At 39.8% G+C, this 17,099-nt stretch overlaps 1 protein-coding gene across 21 annotated transcripts in view; it reads right to left on the reverse strand.

The window, feature by feature from the left end:
* The window catches only part of CHD2 (chromodomain helicase DNA binding protein 2), a 135,568-nt gene that overhangs the window by 99,314 nt on the left and 19,155 nt on the right, over positions 1 to 17,099 (reverse strand). For 7 of the 21 annotated variants that reach the window (XM_082387827.1, XM_082387829.1, XM_082387828.1 and 4 more), the window contains 2 exons: positions 1,247 to 1,478; positions 301 to 318 (listed from right to left, as the gene is read on the reverse strand). The exons of 1 other annotated variant lie outside the window; for it this stretch is intronic. In XM_082387827.1, coding sequence (XP_082243953.1) covers positions 301 to 318; positions 1,247 to 1,478 — 250 coding nt within the window. Of the gene's footprint in view, positions 1 to 300; positions 319 to 1,246; positions 1,479 to 15,721; positions 16,210 to 17,099 lie in introns of those variants that run through there. 13 more of the 21 variants (XM_082387816.1, XM_082387814.1, XM_082387812.1 and 10 more) reach the window with 6 other exon arrangements.

Here is a 17,099-nt window from a genome sequence, read left to right on the forward strand (position 1 = left end):
GAAAGTTAAAAGATGGCCAAGCAAGACCTTCTGCAGGTAAATTTCTGAGTTGAATGACACTCAGAGAAGATCTCTAAGTGGTACTTCTACATTCAGGGTCTTTCTGAAATAGGTCACCACCTGAAATGTCTCTTGTGAAAGGTCCCCACACACTGAGCAGGCAACAAAGCACAACACTTGAGTGTTAGAAGGTCACTTCTCTGGTGATGAGTTAATTAGCAAGGACAGCTTTCATTTTCCTATCCCTATCACTACTATCAGCATTCCCCAACCTCCCACCAGCTCTTAAGCGTCACTTACCATTAAGCAATGACTACGCTGGGAATAGAAGAAATGAAATAACACAGTTAATCCCAATTCTGTCTCAAAAGTTAAAAGCAGTTTTTGTTTTTTAATTTCAGGATTGCTGAAGCTATTTTGTAAAACTTGCAGGTAATTTTAAATTGTTTGTACCGCTACGAAAATCTTTGTGTGCAGATGTAGGTTTGTATCTTAGAAGAAAAACTGATTTAGCATAAAGTTTTTAGTTTCTTTAAGACATTTTATTTTTAAATTTCTAAAAGCAATCTTTTTTATATTTTCAGTGATTCTAACTTAATTCTCTCAAAAGGGAATTTTAAAAGATCAGCTGCATTTCTCATGACTAACTAGACCAAGTCATTAATTCTTCCCCAAAAGGGACACATCCCAAAGTTTGGACATCAATGAAAAAATGCTATGCAACTCAATTTTTGCCTTTTTGCATTCTCTGCTGGAAGATTCTCATTAAGCAAAGAATACCTACCTTGCCTAGGTACAGATAATTTCTTTTCTGTGAGGAGTATTTCTCCTTCCATTCTTCAATAGAACAAAAACTACCCTTATTCCTGGATTGGGATTATCCATCACACTACAACTGCATTCCACAATCATCTGTGAATGACTTTCTCTGGTACAATTCAGTGCTGTACTAAAAAATATATATTTTAACCACCTTTTTTAAATGTTAAAAACCAAGACAACAAAAACTGGTCTTTCTGCCCTATAATTTGATGGTTCATGTAATTATTTTCCTTATAGCCCTGTGTCTAACGAGTACAGCAGAAAGCATTCCCCATTTAGACCCACAGACAGTATATTATTAGAAAAGGTGGCTGTAGGTGAGTTTTCATTATCAAGATACACTAAGGAGTTTTCCGTGGGAAACAAAGGTCTGCTAGCTGGTCCTAGCTCACAGCACGTTTGTACTGTACAGCAAAGCCGATACCTTCTTCACATCAGCTATCCGTTCCTTCTTAGAGGCTGGCTTCTCTTTGGCTTCTGGAAGAACTGGCTGGGATTTGGAACCTCCCGATTCACTTTCAGATTCTGACTGACTCTCCGAAGATTCAGAACTACTGTTTGACTCGCTGCCATGTCCACTTCCTGGATCGCTGCCCTGCTCACTCTCCGACTGGCTGCCTGAGTCTGAACCCGAAGCTTCTTCAGATGCCGAATGACTTAATTAAAAAAAAATAAAATAAAATAAAAATTTAAAAACTGCCACATAAATCTGTTTGAAAATAAAAATCCTAGTGTTAATATGACAGCAGATAGTAGCGTTAATAATGACAGCAGATAGTAATTTGGTAATACAAGATCAAAATTTTCTAATTCACTTTTATAGTGTTATTTGCAAACAATGTCATTAGTCCCATTCTCAACATCCCTAATAGCTACCATTTCCTGAGTATGTACATGATGCCATGTGCCACCTAATTTATATAGATTAGCTCTTTTAAAAAAAATTAAAAGGGGGATATTATTTTGTCCTTCATTCATATGAGGAAAAACTGAAGCTCAGAAGTAGTTAAATAACTCTCCCAAGATGACACAGGTAGGATTTGAAACCAGGTCCATCTGTCTGAATCCACTAAGTCTTATTTGTTCATCATCAGTCCCTCCCTCCTTAAGACAAAGACAAAACCAAACCAAAATGAAACGAACGAACAAACAAACAAGAAAGGAACCAATGCAGAACAAAACAAAACCAAGGCAGAGTCACCCAAAGAATAAAAATGCCATCTGGTTGCAATTATCCAATCAGTGGTTCTCAAAAATAGGTGCAAATTAAAACATACACACTAACCCCAAACCAGAACTCCTGCCTTGAAATCTCCTGCAGTGAGTCCCAGACCTGGTAGACTTAACAGAAAAGAATAAACAAAGAGCCTAACCCAATAAAGACGGCCATTGGCTTCCACACACCCCCACCCTTTCCTCATTCCAAACCCCTCCCAGGAAAGAGCAATGGTAAGTAGGCAGATGAAAGCAGAAGCCACACACACACAAAAAAAGGCAGCCAGGGAAGACTGAAGGCAATATACCACCCCCTGTTCTCCAACAGTTAAAAAGTAATTCATGGGCATGCTGGTTAAGAATGAGGATACTCTAAAGCGAAAAGATCTAAAGTTGATGGACTCTACAGAAAAAAAGTGGACAGCTCACTCAACTCTTCTGCTTAAAAACTATCTTTTCATTTAGGAGAGGCAGAGCAGAGGAGGAGGCAGGTAGCAACCCACATCCTACAGTAACATCAGCAGAAAAGAACCCTGAGTTTAGCAACCCGGAGATAAAAGACACACGGCATGAAGCCAGAAAGGCTCAAAAAAAAAAAAAAAGAAAAACAGAGAGAGAGAGGCTTTGTATTTTTGTTATTTACCACCACTCCTTTCCAAACTAGAAATGAGGCCCTATCACTTGACAAACATGTCCACAGAATGAACAGGACAGTACACTGGGAACGGGAATTGACCCAAATGTGCAGTGTGATCCACAGCAAGCACAATGCAGTTGAGGGGACTTTAGTTAAGATGAGAAAGCAGGGCTTCCCTGGTGGCGCAATGGTTGAGAGTCTGCCTGCCAATGCAGGGGACACGGGTTCGAGCCCTGGTCTGGGAGGATCCCACATGCCGCGGAGCAACTAGGTCCGTGAGCCACAATTACTGAGCTTGCGCGTCTGGAGCCTGTGCTCCGCAACAAGAGAGGCCGCGATAGTGAGAGGCCCGTGCACCGCGATGAAGAGTGGCCCCTGCTTGCCACAACTAGAGAAAGCCCTCGCACAGAAACGAAGACCCAACACAGCCAAAAATAAATAAATAAATAAAACAAATACTTTAAAAAAAAAAAAAAAAAAAAAAGATGAGAAAGCAATGAGAATAAATGGAGGGGGAGGATGCCTACCTTGGGGAGGGGAGCAGAAGGGGAAGACCACTTATTAATTGCCTGATCATCTAACAGGTGCCAGGCAATATGCTGAGTACCTTATATGTTCATTTTGCTTATTTCCCAGAACAACGCTTTTAGACACTATTATTCCCATGTGAAGGATGAAAAAATTGAGAAGTTTTAAATAACCTGGTCAATGACAAAACTAGAAAGTGCTGGGGGAGTCGGGGAGGGGAGCAGGAATTCTACCTCAAGTGTGGCTCTAAAAAGCTCATATTCTATTTTACCACAAGAGTTCAAAGCCTTAGAGACTCAGAAAATAAACCTTATCCCTGTTACACAACATCCAAAACCAGTCAGGCATCCCTGTAACAGCAACTAAATACCTACAAGGCCTCATTATACTTACTGACTCCTTGGTCCTTTGCACAGTAAAGCTGACTAGTCCAGCTGACTAAGGCACCTTAAGTCACTTATTCTCCACCTGTGACCACTCAGAAGGTGGTCACCAGGCAAGAGGAAAAGAGAGGAAGTACAGTTAAAAGGTGTAGGCTCTGGCCTCCATGGCTTGGGTCTCCGTCCTAGATCATCTCAGGCCTGTGCCCTCTTTTAATCTGTGACATAAATCATTGCAAATGTGAGGGAAACATCCAATGCCAATTCCCACATCAGGGTATATGTGTGTATATGAATATCTCATTCTCTTTGAACTGCCTCATAGGATGAATACACTACATTTATTTAAACTGCCCCCTTATTAATGGAACATTTAGGTTATTTTTAAACTGTTCTCTTAACCAACAAGCGACAAATATCCGTGATACACTTCCATACCTCTATATTTCTGAGTATTTAGATTTCCAAATTGTTCACTATAACCAATAAAACTATAAATATCTTTGTATATATGCCTTCATGTGCAGCTCTGTATTTGTGTTTGTGTAGGAAAGTGACCTCTGGAAACATAAAAATACATATAACACCTTTTAGGTAAAAAACACATCTATGTCTATGTGCATAAATACATTTTAATCACCAAATTGCTAACAGTGGTTTACTCTATGGGATGGGTTATTTGAAGTACCTAGTGGATTCCGTGAACTACTTACTGGTGCAATTTAAAAAAAAAAAAAAAATTAGTAACTCTGAAAGTCAAACCCAAGAAAAGATAAACATCAAGTTTACAATTGTATTTATCTCTGGGTGTTGAGGGAGGCAGATGTAATCAGAAAATGATATTGGTAGGGGACTTCCCTGGTCGTCCAGTGGTAAAGAATCCACCTTCCAATGCAGCGGACGCGGGTTCGATCCCTGGTCGGGGGGAACTAAGATCCCACATGCCACAGGGCAACTAAGCGCGTGCCGCAAACTACAGAGCCCACGCGCCACGACTAGAGAGAGAAAATCTGCACGCCACAACTAGAGAGAAGCCTGCGCACAAGGAAGAGCCTGCGCCGCAACGAAAAAAGATCCTGCACGCCTCAACTAAGAGCTGACGCAGACCAAAGAAAAAAAAATGATATTGGTGGGTTTTATGACTGAGGCTGTGTGGTTGAGTTCATAGTCATTCGTTATTTAAGTATTAATCTTTTTAATGTTTCAAATGGTTCATAAAAAATCCAACCAAAAGAGCCAAATTCAAGGCAAGGGATGTTAAGTATCCCCAATCCTATACAAAATGAGCTAAAGATATGAATGAGAGTGAGACCAAGTGTTTTTGTTTTTTTTTTTTCCCATCATTTCTGAAACAAGTCAGAATTAAGAGACCTAAAATAATATTCAGGGGAAAAAACTTTTTTAAAAATAAGCCTTAATAAAGGCATAACTCAATTAATTTGCATACTTCTCCTAGGAGAATAAGTTTCTAAATGTTGAAACAGAAAAAGAGTATTTAGGAAAAAACTATAAATACCTTCACATTTAAGGCACTGACGGTCTAATTATTCATTCAAAGGACAGGATATTTCCTGAAATATTATGCAGATTCACTATTAATGCCGAATGATAATACTAAATACTATCAATATTAAGTTGTAGCTTGTAATGTTGATTTAGAGTAAGAGATGTGGGAAGTCCACAGGACTGAAAAAAGGGACAAATCAAGTTCGTGGGTGAGTAGTCCTTTAGCTAAGCTTTCACCTAAATTAAAGTAATAAAATTACCTGATTTCCAAAAGCATTAATAGTTATAAGGCAATTAAAAATGGAATTTCCAGGAATGATTAACCACCATATATACAGAATCCTCATGAAAAATAAGTTTACCTAAAAATTACTGAAAACCTAAGTTGCAAACAAGTTTTATAATTTTTGATTGAACAATCATCACAAGGGAAATACAATGCAAAAATAAATAAAAGGGACAAGTCAAAATTGGGAGTTTTTCGATTCCAATAGAAAAATGCTTATTTAAAAAAAAGCTTAACACTTCTTTTCACTCACTGATAAAAAGGATTTGACATCTCTTCAAAATCCTTTTTGAAGATGGCAAAAATAGAGTGATTAAGTGTCTCTTACAACTGGACTTTGAAAGCAAGCAGCATTAATAGCTATTGTTCCGTTTTTAATTTTTAATCACCGCTTCCCAAATAACCACAAGAGGGCAGCACAGCAACACTTCACTACAGAGCAAGCCTGTGGGTTCTCGGCCCAAGAGCTGCCATTTCAGCACTTACTGGGTACTGTTTATTTTCCTAAACTCACAAAATGGCTGAACTGCTTGGCAGAGCTGGATTTTTTTTGTTGGTGGTGGTGAAAGCAAAATCTGGTAAAAACGCAAAGCCATCTACACTGGAATTCCATAAAGTTTATCTCCAGACTATGTTCTATCAATATTAAAATAGCTAACAACATTTGTGGAGCACTTCTGTGCCATATGCAAACATTCCCCTCTAATCCTTCTCTTCGTTTTACATAAGAGGCCTAGCCCAAGTGTGTGTATGTCATCCCCCAGCCCCACAGCCTGAATTATGAAATCCATACTACTATTAACCTTTAAGTGGTGTTGCTGCCCCTATCATAATCAGTTAAACAGATTATTAAACCACCCAACAAGAGATTAAGGCCAGAATCATTCCAAGGGTGGTGCAGGACAAGTCCTTCTCAGTCACTTCTATGTGTCATAAGAGGATAGAAAGGCAAAGATTAAGTCACGAGTTTCTCACTGATGAAAAAAATACTGGATGTAGTTCCTTAAATAAATTGAACAGTATCTTTAAGACCTCCTCCACCTCTGGTTCAGGTCCTATGATTCTGAAGAATAAGCTACATTATAAACCAGGTTCAAAGACAAGTAAGAGACTAAGAAAGTTCAATGTATACACAACAAAGGATTTATATACATACAACATATGAAGAATTACATAGCAAAGAAAAATCCAATATAAAACTAGGCAAAGGAAATGGACAATTACAAAACCCAAACTGCAATAGCCCATAAACATATAAAAAGGTAATTAAACCTCACTGGTAATTTGGGAAGTGTATTTACAATATATTATTTTACACTCATCTGCTTGGCAGAAATGAAAGTCTGGTTAACATTAAAGTATGATGAGAAAGTAGGGAAAATAGTACTCATATACCATTATTGAAAAAGTAATCAGTAGAAGCTTTGGAAAGCTATTTAGCATTATATTACCCTAGAAATATGCATGAATCGTGTGAGTCAATCAGTGGGTATATAACCTAAACAAATTATCAAACGTGTGCAGGAGATGCAAAGTATAAAAATGTTCAGAGCTCTGCTCATAAGATTAAAAAAAAGGAAATAACCTAAACGTTCATGTACGAAAATGCAAAAATAAAATGTGAAACATTCATACTATGCAATTAACTACAACAGTTAAAACTAGGGATGAATCAGATCTATAAATATCAATATGACAATTTCAAAACTATCATATTTTTCTAAACAAAATATATTACATGAACCATGTGCATTTTAAAAATGCCAAGGTTTTTATATGCCAAGTTCATGAAAGTGACTAGGGAAAAGGGGTGAATAGGATTTTAACTATATCTAACTTGTTGAAAACTTTAATTTTATTCTTTGAACTTCTCTGAATTTTTCTTAATTTCTCAAAAAAGAGCTGCTTCTAACATTGAAGAACTGATCAGTATTCCGGAGTAGACCTTCCTAGGATTCGGCAATTCTTTTGGAACTTACTTTAACACTGGAAACACTAAGGATCCTCTTTTCAGAAAAAGGTACATATATGTGTGAGACAAAATGCATACAAAAATGCTGTGTACAGTTTCAGAAGATAAAGGGTAAGTCCCATCAGTAAACCACCCCACCCCACCCCAAGATTAAGAAACCCAATGGTAAAGGAGGAAAAAAAAATCTACCTTTAATAACCATATTTCTAAAATTCTCAACTGGTGCCAGGCAGAAGTCACCTTTACCTCTATTATGCTACTTCTGTTCCCCAATAACCAGTAAACATCTGAGTAGTCCTAAATAGTTTAGGAAGCATTAAACAAATGGAACCCAGGCATACATATCATTAGGGAAAAGTGAATGATAACAAGCCTGGATAAGGTACAAATTAAATATTCATTTCGCAAATACCTATCCCAATCTGGGTCTGGCAGAGCACTAAGGATTAACATAAAAGGCGAGGCAAGCTCTCTACTCGGGTAACAACATGGAAGACTAACCCTTCATGCGGTGAAAGGCAGTTACACAGAGAAGAACTCTCCCTATAATCTACCATACCAACTGATGTATTTACATCCATTTAGAACCCTGAGGTTGGACGAACTTGTTTGACCAGGAGTTCCTTTCAGCCCTTTGAGTCTTATCTTTCCTTATTAACAACTTTTAGGCTATAGTTTTAGACTTTTGTAAGTTAGCAACTCCAAAGGTCAAAGGAGATTTAAAAGTCCTGGCTGCTAACCTCAATAGTAAATGTGGAACTTATGACCACACTGTCATAGGAAGTAAGTGAAGTCCCTGAATCAGGCCACAGAAAAGGAAAAGTGAGGGCTCCCAACTTTCTTAATAACAGCCAACACTCACTGTGGCAAGCACTTTAGTGTTTTAGACCAGTTTCTCACACTCAGCATTATTGATGTTTTCTTGTTGGGGGGGAATAGGGGGGCTGTCCTTTGTATTGTAGGATGTTGCGCAACATCCCTGGCCTCTACCCACTAGGTGCCAGCAGCACCCCGACCTGAACCAAAAATACCTACAGACACTGCCAAAAGTCTTGCTGGGGGAGGAGGTGGTGTCCCCAAGCTGAAAACTAGTGTTATAAAAACAGTATTTTACTTAATTCTAACTTCCCCAAGAGAGACATACCATATACCCTTACTCCTATTTTAAAGATAGAGAAACAAGCTCAAAGGTTCCTGCCCGAGATTCTACAGCTAAAAAGAAACAGAAAAGAGACCCAAAGTCCCGTTCCATTAGCCCTTATTTCCCAAACCTGCCTCAGTGCAAGAATCAAGGGAGGCTGTTGTTCAACATACAGATTCCTGGGCACCACCCCAGAATGACTGAAGTCAAACTTCCAGGGGAGAAGCCTGGGAATATGTTTAACAAGCACCCCAGGTGATTCTTAGCAAGTAAATCTGGGGACTTAAATGCCTATATAAAGCTAAATTCAGAGGAAACAAACTTTTTAATCAAGCAAGGGAACTGGAACACTGCAAGAATTTGACCCATCACCCCCTTCCCTCAAAATGACAACTTACCAGCCATATACTGCCTCCATTTTAATGTCAAATCAACCAGCATTATCAACTGGAACTGAAGGCGCCCTCTAATTAAGGTTTTTGACAGCCACCACACTCAGGAACCATTTCCCCAGAGGGCATGTCTATAGGACAAGTGTTCCCAACGCTGGCTTTGCAATGGACACACCTGGAGCACTTCTGACAATCCCGGTTATCTCCCCCCTCCCCTCCCCTCCCTTCCCCTCCTCTCTCTCCTCTTCCCTCCCTCCCCTCCCACTACAAGACCCCCCATATCCAATCAGGTATGGGCCTGGGTTTTTTAAATTCACAAGTGATTCTGATGCAAAGCCTATGTGGGAACTAAGTTTACCACAACAAAAAACAAAAATTAGAAGCAAAGCTCAGTCTCTACAAACTGTGGCCAAATCCAAAGTGCATGTGCAGCGCTGGAGTCTGTCCAACCAGACGAGGGCCAGGTTCTCCTCTCCAGCACCCCTCCACCCACCACCTTTCCTTGCACTACTCCCCAGCGGTTTCTCAAACTACCCCCAGGCGAATCACTGGATACAAGTTAACTTGAATCTTTCCATGTAGTATCACCGCCTTTTGAAAAGCAATCTGTCTCTGGTATAAATCACACCAGTGATTTTCAGCTTTTGGTTTCTTTAAAAATGTGAAGTTTTTCAAGACAAACAGAGTACAGAATTAGTCTACAGTTTTACTATTTTCCCCAATCACCTACATTACCTATCTATCTAATCCTGGAGCCAAACTGCCTGTGTCTGAATCCAGTTCTATCTATCCTTTATTCCCCCTTGTGCCTCAGTTTTCTCATCTACAAAAGAGGGGTGATAATCCTACCTACCTCACAGACCTGATGTGAGGACAACTCAAATTAACACATATCAAGGACTTAGAACAAGTTGCAGGCTCATAGTAGGCACTATTGTTAGCAATTATTGAATCTCTCCAGAACAATCAACGCAGTTTTCAATGAAACATCTCTCAACAATCATTTCATCTACTGGTTTGATACTTAATTGAAATGCACAACTGTAAGCAGAACCAGAATAAACGGACAGGAGAAGTAACTATAAATCCTCAGTAAGTACACAACCCAACTGAGGGAACAGCATGACATGGGTATAGGAAGAGCTCAGCAGGACGCAGGACCACCCACAGAAGGTCAAAAGAAGAAAGCTCTGTGACAGTTAACCTGGGAATGCTAGTGGAAGGAGGTCACTATCATTTCTGCTACACTAACCCTCACACTAAATAAAATATACGTTCAAAACTCCTTGAAACAGTGCCTGACACAGTGAGCACTCAATAAAATGCAAATCTACACTGGTATTCACCACGTGTTATTTTCCTTCATGACAAAATCCAAATGAAAGATTACCAGTCACGACTGGACTGAGAAATAACGCATACAAATGCAATACCCTGAGGTTTATTTTTATATTCTATTCTCTTACTCTGTTTTTAACGCTGGTTACAATTCACAGCCCACCAGTGGGTGACAAATATCACTCTAAATAACTGATTCATAGCAGAACCCAGGGCCTCTGCTCTAGCCCTAAGTTACCTTTATCAGCTAGGGGGAAAAGGAATTCTGAAAGGAATGTAACTACATTCAAAGTTAATTCTGGAATCCAAACTTTTGGAGGTCTCTAAATGGGTTCAAGTAGACAATCACAGTAATGAAGAGATAGCACTAGAATTTAAAGCAATTGGAGGTGAAAAAAATCCCAAAAGGGGCTTCCCTGGTGGCGCAGTGGTTGAGAATCCGCCTGCTAATGCAGGGTACACGGGTTCGAGCCCTGGTCTGGGAAGATCCCACAGGCCGCGGAGCAACTGGGCCCGTGAGCCACAACTACTGAGCCTGCGCGTCTGGAGCTTGTGCTCCGCAACAAGAGAGGCCGCGACAGTGAGGGGCCCGCGCACCGCGATGAAGAGTGGCCCCCGCTTGCCGCAACTAGAGAAAGCCCTCGCACAGAAACGAAGACCCAACGCAGCCAAAAATAAATTAATTAAGTAAAAAAAAAAATCCCATCAGTATAAACATTTCAAAGGTATGCTACAGCAGGATCTGGCATGACATTGAAACAGAAACTTTTCCTCTTCCATCAAGCATACAACTCCCCTTTATCAGCATCCCATCCCCCATTGCTTCCAGACCTCCAAATTCAAGCTGCCCTAAAAAGGGAACTGAGAAAATAGGACAAGGAATGGAGAGACAAAGGATTAGAAAAGAATGTAACAAGTGCTCCATCAGAAGATTTGAAACACATGGGGAAACATGCAAACATATGGAAACACATGCAAATTGGAAACACATGGAGAGCTTTTAAAAATTAATCACAGGGGTTGGGCTGGACATTGGTATTTTTAGAAGCTCTCCAAGGTCTGATGTAGAAACAAAAAATAGAATTCAACGAACTCAGAAACCAAAAGTAAAGGAAATGAAGAAAGTAGAGGAAACCCAAAACACAAATCATGAGCCTATAGGTCTAACAGAATAAACTGGACGTTAGGCATTATGTTAAATCAAATGCCGCTATGGTGAAGACTGATAAGGAAAAGCAAGCTACAGCCAATTAGATTTTGTTGTAAATATTACTGCAGTTACATTTATATCCAAACAGCATTGCACCTTGGTATTAATTATTCACTCTTGTACAGCTTGAGAGGGAAATGAGGCAGAGGGTAAACCAGGGCAATAATTATCAGTTCAGCTCCAGAAGGAGGAAATAAGGCATCTACTCAGAGTGACTGCCAAGAGGAGGGCTATGACTCACACAAGCTGGTCTAGTCCAGAAAGAATCATATGCTCCCTTCAAAAGGCTGGGTTTCTCAGGGGGATAAATTTAAAAAATAAAAACAATTATAGGATTAACTGCAAAATACACCCAAGGTTTCAACTAACTAAAAAAGAGGACCTGCCTCCTAAAATCATTTTAACAAACCTCTCTCCCAACTTGCCTAAATAGACCAGACTCCTGTGGGAGGCCAGGCCACCAGCCACAGAACCTCACAGGCAGCCTGGCTCTTAAAGAGGGACTTAGAAAGAACAGAAAAAGAAAGAAAGAAAGATGCACTAGGAATAAAATATTACTAGCAGCTTGCAGTTACTGAGTACTTTCAGTGTAACAGTCTCTCTTTGCTAAATACTTTATAGGCATTGTATGATTTAATCTTCATAACCCAGTGAAGGCTGTCATTATCCACACTTTTTTTTTTTGGCCGTGCCGCGCTGTGCGGCATGCGGGATCTTATTTCTCGACCAGGGATCGAACCCGAGCCCCCTGCAGTGGAAACTCGGAGTCTTAACCACTGGACCACCAGGGAAGTCCCATATCCACACTCCAGAAATGAGAAAATTCAAAAAAAGAAAAAAAAAAAGAGAAAATTCCAACAGTGTACTTCATTAGCCTAAATTGGGAAGAAAAGTTAATACTAAAGTAAATGCTGCACTAGTGCCCATCATTGTACACAGCTCTTGCCCGGCACGGAAGGAACAGTTAAAGACTTCACAAATTACAAAATAACTCATCAGAACTGAATCCTAAGTATAAAATCAAGACTATCTTTAGAATGATGCCTTAGCTGCTGCTCTTCTGCCAACACTCTCCCCACCAAGATGAGAGTAATCACATTTTCCCCTAAACTGTGGAGACTCTCCAGAAGCTATCACTAAAATAACAAAAATGGTGACCTTAGCCAAACACAGTAACATAATGTTGTAGGTCAATTATACTTCAAAAACAAACAACCTGGGGCTTCCCTGGTGGCGCAGTGGTTGAGAATCTGCCTGCCAATGCAGGGGACACGGGTTCGAGCCCTGGTCTGGGAAGATCCCACATGCCGCGGAGCAACTGGGCCCGTAAGCCGCAATTACTGAGCCTGCGCGTCTGGAGCCTGTGCTCCGCAGCAAGAGAGGCCGCGGTAGTGAGAGGCCCGCGCACCGCGATGAAGAGTGGCCCCCGCTTGCCGCAACTAGAGGAAGCCCTCGCACAGAAACGAAGACCCAACACAGCCCCAAAAAATAAATAAACAAATAAATAATTAAAGGTGCTAATAATTAAAAGGAAAAAAAAAAAGACTTTAGCCCATATCAATTTCATTAAAAAATCTCCCACTAAATTAAAAACAAAAACAAAAACAAAAAACTACCTTACAGAAAAAGAGATCAGATTTGTGGACCAGAGGCAAGGTTGGGGGATGGGGGGGGTAGTGAGGGGTCTGGGGGGAGGGGGAATTGAATGAAGATAGCTAAAAGGTACAAACCTCCAGTATAAGACAAATAAGTACTAGGGATGCAAGGTAAAACACGATAAATATAATTAACACTGCTGTATGTTATATAGAAAAGTTGTTTAAAAAGTAAATCCTGAAAGTTCTCATCACAAGGAAAACAATTTTTAAATTCTGTATCTACCAGATGATGTATGTTCACTAAACCTATTGTGGTAATCAGTTCATGATGTATGTATGTCAAATCATGCTGTACACCTTAAATTTATACAGTGCTGTATGTCAATTATATCTCATAAAACTGGAAGAAAAAAAAGTGACTTAACCAAACATGTTAACAGTTAAGATGCTAAATTGGAACTGTTTTGAAATGCAGCATGAGTGCCTTCCATACACCTACATTCTCCATGATTTATTTCACCAAGCAAAGCCTTGTCCCCCCACCTCCAATACACCCAGTATAGGAGCTTTTCATAAAAGGGTCTCTGCCCCCCAGACTTCCCTTATCAATTAGTTTAGACTGATTAGGGGCAAGGTCATAACATATAAAATATGTGCTCCAACACTGTGCTAAATTACTGAAAACAAAATAAACATAAAACAGACCCTGGGCATTTGGTGAATTGTGTCAAGTTTTGTTGTTCTGGATTTATACTAATAACACTAAAGTTCCAAAGAAGTAGTAATAGGCAATTTTGGAAAGGTATGAATTTGAATTCAATGCCCAATCAATGAGGTTGAAATGCAGGAGGGATTATTCAGCTATAGTATCAAACACCAGCTAAGTAGGCCAACATAGTTGTTTTTATATGTATACAAAATAACTCTTGGGTGATTAAAAAGAACACTGTTTCTTCGCTAAAACGCCCTCCTTAAGAAAGTCAACTGAGTTCTAAGGTTTTCAAAACAAACAAATAAAAAGCTAAAAGACCTTAAAAAAATGATGCTCATGCCCAGAGTAAACTTACCAAATGTCACACAGAGCAGTCACTTAATTTTTATGTCAGGAGCAAGTTGTGCCACATTTTATGGGAGAAATGATAGGAGTCTGGAAATAGGTGGTTTTAGGAGGTATCTCTCACAATTGTCAGGGGTTTGCTGTATATGGGAGGGGGTAAGTAAACCAATCAATTATAAAATCTGTGAGTTTCACATACTGTCAGGTAAAATTCAACTAAACTTCCAGATTCATCTCTCAAACAATAACCTGCTAAAACTTTTTATAACTAAAGCTTCTTATGAAATACTGTTTGCCCACCTTCCTGCAACCGCTTAACCTTTACAAAAGATGTTACTCTCCAAAGAGCCAAATATCAATTGGAAACTGCAGGTTTTCAAAACAAGAATCCAAAAGAAAGAGGAAAGATTAATCAGCACTGTTCCTGCCATTTCATTACATTCTGCACACAGGAGGAAAACCCATAGAAAGCTCAATGAACAGACCTAATACTCTGGTTCTTTAAAAAGTTAATTGGCTCCAAGTGGCATGCAAACTGTTCACAGATATACTGCTATATCATAACATTCATTTTAACTCACATAGTAACAATATTTATTACAGCTACAACAGAGCAGTTTATATCCTGGAACACGACTGCAGTGTTACTTAATTCTATCTTTTAATTTAGAGTATTTAGCAAATAAAATTTTAATACAACTAACCAGAATTCAATCTCAATACACAGAAAGAACCTTTCTTCTTCTTGCTTTATATCCACCTTCAGAAGTTGTTAATATGTTAATGATCATCAAATTCTTAAGTAGTTGTCCCTAAGGCTGTTAAAAATTTCATCATATATATTTGAGGATATACTTTAAAAATCACTTACAGAAGCTCTGATGAACGAGTCTATAAAACAAACTGAAAACCCAATTTCACCTAGTTTCCACAAAGAATTCTTTGTAAAGAACCAAGACTATGTGAACCTACAAAACCAATTAATAATGTAGTGAATTTTATCTTCTATAAACTTTATTCAGAAACTCACGATATGCCCAGGTAAACATCTCTTTCAAAGTATCATACTTTACTCAATAAAAAATTTCTGAACTATTGCCAATTATATGACAGATCATTCCAGTTATTGCTAAAAACACTCCAAAAGCTTAGAAAACACTTTTCACCAGGGTACGATTACGAAAACACCAATATAGTCTCTCCTTCTTACTTAAATTCATTTCTTGTGACCAAATTACAGTCACCGTTGGCAAGCTATGATTTTTTTTTAACCAGAAATCCTTGCAAGGGTTTCCAAACAAGGCAGACCATGAGCATCATTACAGCATTTTAACAAGTTTACCAGGATTGAATTAAAATTTCCAGAATGGGGGATCTGAGAAGTTTCCTAAGATTTTGCCAAGTAATTCCACTACTGGCCAAGCTTTGGGAGTCACTATTCTTCAGCAAGTGCTTTAACACTTAAGAAGAGTTGTTTTCTAACACTTGTTTGCGTAGTTATGGATACCTATCGCTGTATTCTGTTGTTTAAGTTAACCTAATATTAGTAATCTAGTAGTTACTGATCAGGTGAAAATCTATTTTCTACTTAACTATCCCGTTGTTAATCTTAAAAATAAATCACTTTGCACATACTGACCTGAGTTTTTCTCCATCAAATGCCAATTGAGAAAATGTTTGGTACCAAGTAAAAATGCACGGGGACAAGTTCAAATAATCTTCCCTTTGTTTATAAGCCATGTATTAAACAACAGCTGTAACACCGTTAACAAGTTTCAATTAAAATAAAAATATCTCCTCTTGATAGTGAAACGCTTTTGGTCAGTGGTAACAAACTCACTAATCTCTTCACAGTGAACACAAAAAAGAAAAGAAAAAAAAAAAAAAAGACCCGCTAGGATATGAGAAAGGAAAGCGAAAATGATAAAAACTGGCAGGTTTTCGACTTGAAGGTTTCCGATTAGTGCCTTTCACTTTCTCCAAAAGCAGAAGCCGCTTCTAAAAGAGGAAAACCATTCTTAGGGATGGGCAAAAAATAGACGCTGCAGGGTGGAGACGGCCACAGGGCTGGGCGGAGGGCGCCGCCAGGGGCGAAATCGCGCAGGAGAGGTCGCCCACCGGAAAGCCCCAGGCAGCATTCCCTTCCCCTCCCCACCCCGCCCCCCCCCCGCCCCCGCCCCCGCCCCCGCCCCGTGCCCCTTGGCGTGCGGCTGGCTAGGCGAAGAGGAACGACGTAGGCTGCGCACGCAGCCTAACGTCACTGCGTTCGCTCCTCCCGGCGGCGAGGCGCCTGACGTCGCAGGGCGGAGCCTGCCCAAAGGCCGCCGCTGTTGACCCGCTGTTACCAAGCGCGCGCACAGCCAATCAGCAGTCGGCGCCGGCGCCGGCCGGCCTTTGAACTCGGCACGGCAACTTCCTGCTGTTTGGCGAGTACACAGTGCAATGCAGTATGTCTGTCAGCGCTGCGGCACAAAGGAACAGCCATTTTGTGACTGAGCTGGACCTGCACCAAGATGCCAGGGACTCAGAGAGCTGCTGCCGGCGCTAACTACCAAGCTGCCCTTTATTTCAGTACCAAAGAACAAAAAAAGGGGGAGGGGGGGAGATACTTCGGTATTTCAGGTTTCAATTCGCTTTATTTTCAATCTTCTCAAAAAATCCCGATTCCTAAGAATTATCAGCATCATAAAATGGCTGCCACTTAAAAAACCCCCTGTTCCACTCCACAAGCAACTGCATTATGCCAATTTCTAACTATCCCCAGCCTTTTAGAGTAACAACTAAAAGGCTGATTAAAAAGATTTTGCCCGCACCTCAGGTTATCAAAATAAAATCTGGTTCAGAGGCAGCCGTTTTGGAGATAAATTTAATAAACTGTTTCAGTCCTTATGATAAATTGAAAACGCAGCGTCCTAGAACACACAGAGCTCTTTGTGTGCAGAGTTCCATTCACGTTTCCTTCTCTTTCCATTTTGTGATTATTACTGAAGTTACCCCAAACCACAAATTATTTTAGA

The sequence above is a fragment of the Balaenoptera borealis genome (genome assembly GCF_965194805.1).
Source record: "Balaenoptera borealis genome assembly, chromosome: 3".
NCBI lineage: Eukaryota > Metazoa > Chordata > Mammalia > Artiodactyla > Balaenopteridae > Balaenoptera > Balaenoptera borealis.